Genomic DNA, 12,577 nt, shown 5'->3' with positions numbered 1-12,577 from the left:
CTGCTGCCTGTTTGCTTCGGGGAATCCAGCGGCTGCGTTGCGGTGACCTAACGTTTAACAGGCAGCTGCCATTTATTGAGTTGGGCAAGTGTGCAGCTCATGGAACTGCCTGCACTTGTGCAAAAAAACAAAACAAAACAAAAAAACTCAAAAATATGCTGAAATGAAAAATAAGTTTCAATGAATAAATAAGCTCCTGAAGACTTGATCTATCGGGAGGGTTTTTAATGCTGTTTTGACCTGGTGAGTGGCAACACTCCCAATAGTGAAAGTTATTTGGGATCTAATACCACATGGCAAAAAAGTTAAGAAAATAATATGAATTCTTATTGACCATCCAGATATTTCACATTCTGTAATATATTCCTTTCCCCAAAAAATTTGCTCCAATCACCTTTTAAAGGTTATACTTTCATTCAAAACCCTTGATTTTTAATTTTTTTCCCTAATATATCTGCAACATCTTATTGTCATAATCTAGCAAGGAAAGGAAGCTGCTCATTCCTCCACTGCAGCAATTGCCTGTTATAGCCCTCGAGCATACATTAATTTCTCTTTGAACACTTTCCATTTACCTCTATTGATTTGCCTCGTTTGATTTCACTTAACATTTCCTTTCTTCTCCTATCCCTGGTTGCTGAAATTCATCAACTTAATAATTTTATCTTTTTGATCTTGCATTAGCCCTAGTTATTATCCAAGTTGTAGTTTAAGTACTGAGTCGTCTGTGCCACTCAGAAAAAAATAAAAGTAATGCTTTTTATGCCAGTCTGGATCCTCATTGTCCCAAACTGTCTAACAGGAGATGCAGGGGGTCAGAATGAAGTGCTGGGTGTCTCTTGGGTGGGTTGCAGGTAGCAATAAAAGTGAGCTGAGTTCAGGTGGAACCAGACCTATGGAAGTGTTGAGTTTCTTAAGAAATCTGTTAAGGTAGTAGCTGTGGTTGTGTAAACTCAGGAAAAGAGATATTTCCACAGACTTTGAGCCAACACAGCAGATGTTGGAGGGGACAGTGAGAGCTGCTACTGTCTTTCACAGGGATGCAAGGAAAGGGAGTTTGCAGAGCCTGTCACAGAGACAGTCTGTGACAAGTGATTTCCTCTTTCTCACAGCTAAATTAATTATTTCACTAGCCACAGACTCACTCTTATGTAAGATATTGTAATGGCCTAGGTATGTATGTGTTCCTTTGCCTAATCTGGGTGTGTTTGTAATTGCTTCCCAGCATGAGTGCCACCATTTAGCAGTAAATAGTTATCTTTCTTTCCACCCTTACATTTTAACTATACTTCATATTTTACAAAGGTTTAGAAAAGAGAGGAAATTACTTGACAAGGATATGTCCCAGATATCATACTTATCTTTTAATAACTAGATAAATCAACTTTTCTGTTCTTTTACTGTTCTCTGTTTCCCTCCAGGTCTTATTCTTTAAGTCTTATATCCCTTTATCAAGCTTCTTTAGCCATCTTAGTTGCTTTTTCCTTCATCTCTTTTGCTTCTGTAAAAATTTCCCCAGTGCTTTGTTTGACTGTTTTTCCTCCTTGTTAAGATCCTGCACTGGGGTTTTCACTCCCACATTCTTCACATCAGTATAAACAAAAAAGATCACATATATCAGTTTCTCCTCCCCATTGCTCTCTGTCTTTCTGTGGACTTTTTAAAAAGATCCAAATATTGCAGCATTAAAGATACAGAAATACTTCACTGAAATATATTGGACCAGTAATGGAAGAACTAGTCCCATGGATAAAAGGAGATAATTTGTAGGCGAAAGAATGAAATGTTGAAAGTGTAAGACCCCAAGACTTTGCTGGGATCTAAGCATACTCAGGAGCACTGAAAAATCAGGATACTTTTTGATTGATTCGAATAGAACAGACCAGACTATTCCAGCTGGAAGGCACCTATAACAATAATTTAGTCCAGCTGCCTGACCAGTTCAGTGCTCACCAAGTTACAGCATTATTAAGGGCTTCATCCAAATAGCTTTTAAACACAGACAAGCTTGGGGCATTGCCCAATTCTCCAGGAAGGCAGTTCCAGGGTTTGACCACCCCCCCATAAATAAATTCTTCCTTATGTTCAGTCTGAACCTTGGCTGAAGCAGTTTTGAACCATTCCCACGTGTCCTATCAGTCCCAGGGAGATCATAGCCCTGGATAGTTTGGGTTAGCAGCAGTCTTTGAAAGCCATCTGGTCCAACCCCCCTGCCATGGGCAGGGGCATTCTCAGCTAATAAAGGTTGTTCCAAGCCATGTCCAACCTGACTTGAATATTTTCAAGGATTAGGCAGCCACCACCTCTCTGCACCAGTGTTTCAGCACCTCCCTCTCCACACCCCCTCCTTAGGGAGCTGTGAGGTCACCCCTCAGCCTCCAGACTAGACAAGCCCAAAATCCTCAGGCACTTCTCATAGGACATTATTGCCAGCCTTTAGAGGAATCTAAAGCTGTCCACCCAGCAGTGGAAATGTTCCTGTAGGATTAAGCCAGCCACAGCCTGGGGGAGCTGGGGCTGAAGCCACAGGTGCTTGGAAAAGCCAGGTCACTCCTCGAGGTGTCAGTGCAAAATTGTTCCACATGAAGCAGCCATGACTGCTGCCCCATGTCCACGAGCAGCTGCCAGGGAAGAAAGGACAAGGAAACCCTGGTGCATCATCAGTGGCACTGTGAGAGTCAGCACAACAAAATTAATACCATCTGTATCCCAATTAAATTCCACTGTTTGTGGCAGAGTGCACTACACGCGAGTGGCATCGATTCCAGGGACTGCAGGAACTCCAGGCCTTTTCAGTGAGTGGCAATGTGGCAATTGTGGCATATTCACAGTGGGAAATAAATGTCGTTGGGTTTTCTCTAATAGCCATAGGTAAGATCAGCCCCTCAGATTTCATGCACTGACCTTCCCAAATGAACCATGCCAGGTTTGGCTCCCCTTGGTCTTGTTACAGCCAAGATATGGTGGGAGTTCGAACTCTAGCTGGGATATTAATTCCATGAGAAAGAGATGGCTCAGGTGCTGCAGACCTCTTTTGTCATTTGGAGGGTGAGCAGAGGGTTGGCAGAACTGTGTCGTGACTGTTTTGTTTTCAGCTGGTTTGATTTGGATTTGTTGGCTGTGCTCTGCCCTGTGTAAGTCCATGGAGCATTTAATAATACATTCAGCTCAGGCAATAAAACCCCACATCAGTTCTGCTATTAATTGATTTTGGAAGTCAGCTGCTGGACTGGAAGTTACCATTGAGCTCCAGAAGTGAGAGCCTGATTGAATTGCTGGGTTTACAGAATAGGTTTGAACATTTGGCAGACCCTCTTTGGGGGACAGTTGTCGCTAGTGGTGCGTAAGAAGCCTGGAAGCCCTCCTTGCACAGTGGAATCATTAATAACCCAGGCTAAACTGTGAGCTCCTGATTGTCAGGCAGGGTGGAAGGGGGGTTATCACTTACAGGCATCAGCAAAATTGATTATTGAGACCTGCCTGCATGAAGCAGGACCACAGAGCTTGCAGGCTCCTTCCCTGGCTCTGGGCAAGGGCAGCGATGCTGAGTGACAGAAGGGTGGCTTTGCTGGCAGTTCTGGCACTCACTGCAGAGGGAAAAGCACTTGCAGAAAGGAGGAGCAAGCTTTGACTGGAGCGGTGTGAAGGCTGCATGGTTTGGGCAATCCAGCTGCTGGAGCTGCAGCTGAAGAACCTTGAATTTGAGCCAGTGCTGAAACAGAGAGAGGGCAGAGCAACCTGTGAGCGTGGGTTGGAAAGCTGGAACTGGAGCATTGCCTTGAACCACCTCAGTCAGGTGACACATTGCACCAACTCTGTTCCTTTGCTTTCTGAAAAGGTGCCAGAATGCACCTTTTTTGCATCTTGTTGGCCTAAGGAATAGAAAGTGAACTCAGTTTCATGGCAGTTGTACCCAGCAGAGCCTCATGTGTGAGCAATTTCCTTTGTAAGGTGTGTGTGGCATCTGCCAAAAAGCAGAGCTTTATAACACCAAAGGCAGCAAATTACTTTTCTCCCGACTTCAGATAAGCATGTAATTAGGATAAACTAATAGTGCTGGTGCTCTTTTGTCCCTGCTAGAGAAGCCAGCTGAGCCTTTTCCCCTCTCTGCTTGCAGGGTACCAGGTCGCCTACCGCCTGGCCAGCAGCAGCCCCAACAAGTTCACCACGGTGGAGGTTGGCTCCACAGTCCGGCAGTTCACGGCTACAGACCTGAGCCCAGAGTCAGCCTACATCTTCAGGACATCTGCCAAGACCAGGCAGGGCTGGGGGGAGCCTCTGGAAGCCACGGTGATCACCACTGAGAAACGAGGTAATGCTTGCAAGCCGGGGGTTCAGGGAATTTCTGTGCCTGCCCTGGAGCCTGCACTGCACTTCAGGGGATTTTAATAGCAGGCTACTCCTCCTCCTTCTCACCCCATAAACCTGCCCCAATCCATGGCAGCATCATGATTTGAGAAAGCAAGGCAGACTTTTATGAGACACAGTTCTTCTAACCTGCCGGGCTGTTGGAATTGATTTTTCCATCAGCTGTTATATTGGCCATGTGCAGCCTCCTTTTGCAGTCAGTTTTTTTTGGGTTTTTTTTTTAGCTCGCTCGTTTTCTAGAAAGATTGCAATCTTAAGAAAGTAAGTGATGGATGAATTATATTGATTAGGGAACGCAAAATGAGAGGCAGTGGTGTTGCAGAATTTCTCCACATGTGCCTCAGCCCTGACCTAATGTGTTTGTAATTACTCTGGCCTTTCGCTGCCACACGCTCCAGCAGAGCCTTTGCATCTGAATTGCCCAGAGTTTTTCTGCTTCTTGCATTAGCCATGAAATGGTTGTTGGCACCCTGACTCTCCAGACAAGTTCTGTTGAGGGTAATCTAGAAGGTGGAATTTATATGTGTTTGTAAATGAAACCAGATGCTTTGATACCAAATGTACCAAAATGTGAAAGACGTGTAAGGTATTACAGGATCTGCTCTGCATCACTGCTTGTTTTTAATGCTTTGGCTCAAGGAACTGCTCATTCCTCCAGTTTTAGAACTGGTCTGTAGAGCTTCAGTTAAAAAATTTGCATTTTCTACTTGTGCATGAAGATTTTTAATTTTTTTTTTATTCAGAGCTAAAAGAGAATATATTGCCGAATATTGGTGGAGAACAAGAGTGTGGGTTCTTCCCTGGCCATTTCCCTGCATTTTTTTTTTGCATGTAGGCCATGTTCCACTGCAAAGAATGTATTTGGTCTCTTTGATTTGGAAAAATCAAAACAAGCCAGGGTAACCACCAGCACCACTGGGTTTTGTGCTGTGTCTGGATATTGATATTTTAAAAGTAAAATTCTCCCTCAAAAACTAGAACCATACAACTTCCATGCCTTATAAAAGTCACAGTTCAGAGAAGAGCACACTGCAGCAGATCACCAGACCAGACCTCCACAGACATCATTCAACTGTTGTTAGAATTTCTGCATGTGCTTGTGGGCCTGCTCTTGGTGCACTATTGTGCAACCAATGACATTTGCTTTTAATTCCTAAAATGTTCCTGATAAGCAATCATTTGTTTAAAGTCCTTTCTACACCTTGCACATCATTTATTGTAAAGGTAAGGATCTCCCATTGTATTTGCCAACAATGTCTTCCTCATTATTTTTTCTTTTAACACTTCTAAGAGAAGAAGTTGATGTTCAGCTACCAACAGCAAGAGCCTGTGAGGTGCATTTCAACTACTCCTGGCCTGTTTGGTTGGGTTTAAAATTCCCTCTGGCAAAGCTCTGCAGGTCATGTGCTGCCTTCCCAGTGCATAACAGTGCAGTCCTCAGGGAAAGAACCTCTGGAGATGTACTAGGAAATTGGAAGTGCCTCTGCTAAAGGTGCTGTCCATCAAAGAGACTTATCAGCTCAAGGTTTCTCCCACCCCTGTCTGATTGCTGTCAAAGGGCAGGTTCAAAGCCTGACATGTAGAGGCTTCCAAAAGAAAAATCCACCATGCCAAAATAATGTGAATTCTCAAATCTCAGAGCCTTTCCTGCTCAATAAAATGTGCTGAGATTTCCCAGCCTGTGCACAAGGATGCACAGCAGCTCAAGGCAGAACTCCCAGCTCACTGTGGGAACAGTGACCCCTTGTTGCTATCAATGTTTTAGGGTTATCTTGAGTACCCAAATCACAGTGTAACATGATCCCTTTTGCTTTTTGATGGACAACTCTTCTGGGTCTCTCTCTATGTGCTTTGGAACCACAAGTTTACTGATCCCATATAAAGTATAAGGACAACAACGTGTTTTCTCACATCATCAAGAATTATAAAAGGGGATGACAAAGAAATTTATCCAGTGCAGCTATTTTGCTGATAAGAAATTAACCTGAAATGTGTATACATGACAATAAATATTCTAGAATTAAAAGATATCTAATTCCTGTTAATAAGGATGTATTTAATATCCTCACAGTCCTTGATACTAAGGTAGAGACAAAAATTCTCTTGAAAATTAACAAAATTAGTCACTCTTGCCCTTGTAAATTCCTTGGTTAATCCCAGTATAAATCTTTACATTTTGCAGCAATGCCTGTGATTTATAGATCCCAAGTTATAGTATGGCTTTATTCTCCAGAGCCTCTACTGCAGTGCTTTGAATCTATAGTTCAGAATAGTCAACACTGGGGATCGGGGCAGAACTGAGTAAAAAAACTGAAATGTAGCAAGAAATTAAAAGTAGTCTATAGAGTCATGTGGCCTGGTAGAGTCAAGCCTGTACTGAAAGTCTTACCTTAGCATTTGCTTGTGGCTAAACTCCCATAAATAAACTCTTTATACTAATGGGTTTGTACAAACAGTCAGGGAGTATATCCTGCAACATGGGAGATTTAAGATCTCCCATTAGCAGCAGAAGGAAACGAAATCATGGGAGACTGACTGCAAGATCTGACCTGCCCAAAAGTGCAGAGCTTCTCAGCAGAATGTATAAAATCCCTGCATGACTCTCCCTCCCTGGCATGGAATAACCCCACGTCCCTGTCTCTGCCTGTCAGTGTAAGGCACTGACCTTTTGCGTCGTGCTGCTGCTCGCAGGCTGCTGGCACCCAGGGCTTCCTCCAGCTAATAGCTTACAAGTCTTTGGGCACTGATGTCAGCGAGAGCAGGCTGCAGAGAAATGCCAAAACATGTAGGAAATGATTGTAGGGGATGGCAGGGAAACGAAGCGCTGGCCATACGGGGCTGTGAGGAATCAAGCAGGCAGAGGTGTGTTTATGGAAACAAGTGCTGATGAAGTTGAATTGAATTGCTTCTCAAAAGCAAGTCACTGCGGTGTCTCCAATCAATTTCTGCTTTATTACATGCCACACATTTTAATCAGAATCAATAATCTTCATGATAAACAATTAAACAATTATTCCTCACTCTATAGAGTTTCTCTATTGAAATCGATGGAGTGCGGAGACGCGGTGATGGGAAAGGAGATCTGTAATGAAACAGTTGGGGGCTGGCATGCTTACACCTGCATTGCCATTCCCTGCTCATCCCAGAGGTGTGAGGGTAATTACTCTGGAGAGATCTCCCTCAGCACTGGCTGGTTTGACTCTGCAGGTTCAAGGTTAGTGGGTATGAAGGGAAGAGTTGGGGAGCTCTGGAAGGACCCTGCAGCAGGTGCTCCAGCCCCAGCTCTGTGCTGGTTCCTGGCTGGGGTTTGGAAGCAGCAGCACCAGGAGCTGCTGATGCCTCCTGGTTCCTTGCCTGGTGCAGGAATTCAGCATCAGCTGTGTGTGCTTGGACTCTGCCACACAACAGCCTGTTCCAGCTCGCCCCTTCCTCTTCCTCATGCCTCAGCAGGTGGAACAGGACTCTGCATAGTACAGAGAGAACAGAGTTCCTGGTACCAAGGAGTAAGAACAGGTTAAAAAGTGAGCTAATTGACACACAGATTCTGTCAAAAGAGCAATTGCAGCCAGAAGCACAGCTGAGTTTCATTAAAGACTGCCTTGCTTTGCTTGGCTGTCAGTCCTGATGGTTGTTCTTTAACCTGCCAGGTCAAGACCCCCCCAAGTTTGAGGTCCACAGTAAGGAAGGTTTACATCCTGCAGTGACCTTTGCTGCAGGGAGATAAGAATCCATTTTACTGCTCCTCCTTGCAGTAGAAGGTTAAGAAATTGGGATGGTTGTGGCAATTCAAAAATTCAGTGCCCTTTGGCTTCACCACAGTGAAACTCTGACCCGGCTGTCCCGTTTTACGTTGTTTTGAACTTCCTCTCAAAGCACCTAAATTATGGTTTGATTGCAGAGCGACCAGCACCTCCCAGGCAGGTGATGACCCCCCAGGGCGACGTGTCCTCCCGGAGCCTGGTGCTGACCTGGGTGCCTGGCAGTGATGGATCGTCGCCAATCCGATATTTCACAGTCCAAGTGCGGGAGCTGCCCCATGGAGACTGGCAGACCTACTCCTCCTCCATCAGCCACGAGGCCACATCCTGCATTATCGAAAGGTACCACGTGATCCCAGGCCAGCACAGAAATTCTCATACTTTCCCACTAGTTAGGAAATCAAAACAAGCATCACTCAGCTTCATGTTCTTTTTGGGGGAGAGAGGTTAAGTGAGGCCACTGCTCCCATTTTAGAGGTGGTGTTATGAACAGCAGTTGAGAGATTTGCTGAAGGTCATGCAATAAATCTAATTAAAGTTGGACTGCAGTGCATCTTTTTGAAGCCTTTCCTGGAAGCTCAGCACCACAGATAACACTACTCGGGCTAAATCATATGTAGCTACACAGTGCTCTGTAAAATACAACTAGTTAAAAATCCTTTCAGTAGTGACTGATGTTAAAATCCATTCTGAATGCTGCATTGCAATTATCTCTATATAAGCTCTTCCAGATGAAATGAGAACCATTTTTATCTGTATTTTCCATACTGAAGTTTATAGATAGCATCAGAATGTTTAAACTTTGTTATTCAGGCTTCATTATATCCTCTGCAATACTGGTGTAATTAAAGTCCTTGTAACATCAGCAGAAGTAATTGAATGTCTACGAGCAGGTACTTGTTTTGCTGTCCATTTCCTCTGTTGACAAGCCAGTACAAATCAGATTATTTCTAAAAGGCTGTGAGCTTTAGGCTTTAGAATCAGGTATTCTGAGCATTCAGATACAGGTATTTTGGGTCCATTATCACAAGTATTGGTGGCTGTGGTATATGGCAGCTCACTGGTTGTGTGCCAGTATCTTTGCAGTCAAAACCTGCAAAAACAAGGAAACCATCTATGTCACTTATACATGACATTGGCATGACTGAAAACAAAAGATCAAAAAAGATGATTGACATTAATCAAGTTGCTATAGGTAATTCTGTCCTGATAGGGTGACACTACTGAAAGAGATTTCTTCTCCCCCTTGCTAAAAGCATTTTGCTGTGGAAGTCCAGAAGAGTCATGGGCGTGAGAGTGCTGCCCATCAGAATGCATTATCCTTGATGTTTAATCATTCCTTACAAGTAACTTGGGTTTGTATCAGTGTTCCATCTGCCAGTGGATGGTTAGACACTACCAATTAATTAGTGAAATCCCCCATAAGTTACAGCTCTGCATTTCAAACCTCTGCCTGCGACTCCAAAGGCAGCCTCCCCTTCACCTCCCCTGCCAAGCCAAGACAGAATCATCTTTGCAAGGTTATGTCAGCTGGAAATCACTCTTTGCATATCTTAAAGCACCACATAGATAAAAGAGCTGCAGGGAACCTGTTGTCACCGTCTTTATTAAATAATCCAAGTAATGGCATTAATTTGGGATTCAGCAGGAGCAAAATGCACTGATCAAGTGGTGTGGTGTAGGGGATTGGTCAGGAGCTGGCACTCTGAATTCCAGAGCCTGCTGGGCACTGGCTGACCCTGGGTGTGTCTCCTGCCTCCTCCCCACCTGTCCCTGCTCAGAGGATGGGCTGGCCCAGGTGGCTTTGGAGGATATCTCAGCAAAGCACCTCGGCAGCCAGGCTCTGCACAGCCATGCAGCACTCAGGTAGCGACCCCCAGTCGTGGGCTGCTCCATGAGCTGCAGCCTCACGTCTGTGTTCTGGTGCCCAATTCAGCAACAAATCCATGAGTGTTTCTGGGCACTCAGGGCAGGGGACGTCTGGGAAGTGCTGATGGCATCAAGGGTGGGGAAAACTGGGAAGTTGGGGGAGACTGCTGAGAAGAGGCGATGGGGAGAGGAGACAAATTGCTCAGCGACTCTGGTTGGCAGTGGGCAGGTTCTCTGTGGAGGCAAGTTGTGATGAGGGAGGGAGATTTCCTCCCTCAGCCTTGTTTCCCCCGTTCCACAGCTTGAACCCGTTCACCTCCTACAAGCTGCGAGTGAAGGCCACCAACGACATCGGGGACAGTGACTTCAGCGCCGAGACAGAGGCGGTCACCACCCTGCAGGATGGTAAGGCAGGAGGAGGAGAGGCACACTGGAGGCTCCCCAGAGCTCCTGGAGCCACTGCAGGGTGTTCTCCACGGAGGCTGGAGGGAAAACCAACAGCCAAAGCATTTTTGTCCACAGGAAGTTGACACAGGTAGCAATGACATCTGGCTGAATTAACAGGCAGCCTTTAAGTGTCCTGCTGTGCCCTCTGATAATGAATCATACTTTCAGGAGTCTCAAAATGGATTTAAACTTCATTTGATTGGCTTCCAAGCTCTGCACTAACCATTATCTTTGCAGAAATTGAATAATTTACAAGAGAACATTAAAAATAAATGTATAACCCTGCATACATTTGAAGAAGTTTCTTCAATTGTTTTCCCCTCACAATCCACGTCATTCTGCGGAATGGCAAAATTGCTGAGGTATAAGTAAGAAAGAGTATGTAGCTCCTGGAAACATGAGCATTTAATCCTGCAGATCAGGACTAATAAACTGTGAATGACATTGACAAGGCTTTTATTTTTAGCCTTAGAGATCAGCTTCTAATTCCTTGATTGTATAAAGTCGATGCCTGAATGCAGAAGTAGCTCTGATGTCTTGAATGGAGAAAGGAACTCTGCAAAGTAGGAAAAGCATCAGTGTGTGCTTTTACCCTGGGAAATTGGGTAATCCTGGGATACATACATGGATAAATATATATATGTGAGTGCTGTGAGGTGGGGGTCAATCTCTTCTCCCAAGTAAGAAGTGCTAGAACATAAGGAAATGGCCTGGTTGCACCAGGGGAAGTGTAAATTGAGTATTAGGGAAAATTCCTTCACTGTAAGGTTTTTCAAGCACTGGCAAAGGCTGCCTAGAGCAATGGTGGAATCCCAGTCCCTGGAGGGATTTGAAAGCCATGTACATGTGGCTGGGGACATGAGTTAGCAGTGGGCTTGGAAGTGCTGACTTAATGGTTAGACTTGATGGTTTTAGAGATCTTTTCCAACCTAAATGATTCTATGATTATATATATATATATATATATATGTGTGTGTGTGTGTGTGTGTGTGTGTGTGTGTGGTGCTAGGAATTATTTCATACAGAGCAAGGAGTGATGAGTTAGAAATTACTCTGAGATATAAAAATAGGAAGCCATTTTGCCAGGGAATGTGATCTTGAAATCAGAAGACCAGAGAGAGGACAGAGCTCAGGAGCATGGGATTTTAAACAGGAGCCCATTTAGTACCTGACCAATGTGCTAAGCAGCCCCTTAAAGGAATCCTGACTCTCCAGCTTCCTGCACAGCAGCAGCAGGGTCAGTGCAGGCTGTAACTGGTGCTAATGAAGCAGCACTGACTCACTGTTCTGGAATTTAAAATTTCGTTTTAAGTTCTCTTTGAATTTAGCCACAGTGGATCCAGAGTTGTGCTTGGCCTCCTCACAATACTGCTGGGGAAAAAAAAAAAAAACAAAAAAACCTGTGAAAGCTCCTCACCTCCTCAACAAATTGAGCTTTTATTCTGCTGAGCAACCCCGGTGCTGCCACTTGAGCATTGCACTGGGGAGGGCTGTGAGCTCCTGATAAGCCTTTGCTTCATGTCTTTGAGCTGCTGTGGAGTGTTTGGGAGTGCCACAGGCCATGGGCACAGGAAGGGGTTAACCTGTGCTAAATCAAGCTGTCCTGACTAAAATCATGTGTGACTATGTGACACACACTCCTAAATTCAAGGTGAGCTTTTGCCCCAAAGGTGGAAAAAAAATCTCCTGAAAAATGTGGCAGCAGTTTTCTCACCCTTTGGAGCCAGCACACAGCTGGTTGAAGTTCCTTACTGATGGGCATCTGCTGGTCTGTGAGCAGCTGGCTGCTGCAGCTTCCTCCAGGTTTATGCCCTGAGCTTTTCTTACTCTGCTGAAAATGCCAAGACCCCAGGTAGATCAGGGGATGTGAGGAGTGCCTGGCTTCTCCTCCTTCCAACACCCACATCCACCATGCTGCTTTTGGGAGCAATCACGACGCAGCTGGGATGGAAGCTTTCCTTCAGCAGTGAAGAAAAAGAACTTGATGAATGAAAGAAAAGCTGTCCCTTTTCCACCCTCTTGCTGTAACTGCTTTTGTTTCCTTTTTCTCTTGTTTAGTTCCAGATGAACCACCCAGTTCTGTGTTAGTGACTCCCCACACAACTTCCTCTGTCCTTGTGCAGTGGCAGGTAGGT

The 12,577-nt window shown here is 44.8% G+C and overlaps 1 protein-coding gene across 10 annotated transcripts in view; it reads left to right on the top strand.

Annotated features, from left to right (window-relative positions):
- Positions 1-12,577, top strand: part of SDK1 (sidekick cell adhesion molecule 1) — a 378,688-nt gene that overhangs the window by 313,204 nt on the left and 52,907 nt on the right. For all 10 annotated transcript variants that reach the window (XM_085592158.1, XM_085592155.1, XM_085592154.1 and 7 more), the window contains 4 exons: positions 4,118-4,312; positions 8,267-8,468; positions 10,297-10,400; positions 12,501-12,571. In XM_085592158.1, coding sequence (XP_085448284.1) covers positions 4,118-4,312; positions 8,267-8,468; positions 10,297-10,400; positions 12,501-12,571 — 572 coding nt within the window. The remainder of the gene's footprint in view (positions 1-4,117; positions 4,313-8,266; positions 8,469-10,296; positions 10,401-12,500; positions 12,572-12,577) is intronic.

This window comes from Lonchura striata, chromosome 14, assembly GCF_050655825.1.
Source record: "Lonchura striata isolate lonStrDom1 chromosome 14, ASM5065582v1, whole genome shotgun sequence".
NCBI classification, from domain to species: Eukaryota; Metazoa; Chordata; class Aves; order Passeriformes; family Estrildidae; genus Lonchura; species Lonchura striata.
The sequence above is the reverse complement of the archived record's forward strand: the minus strand, read 5'-3'. Positions and strand labels throughout refer to the sequence as shown.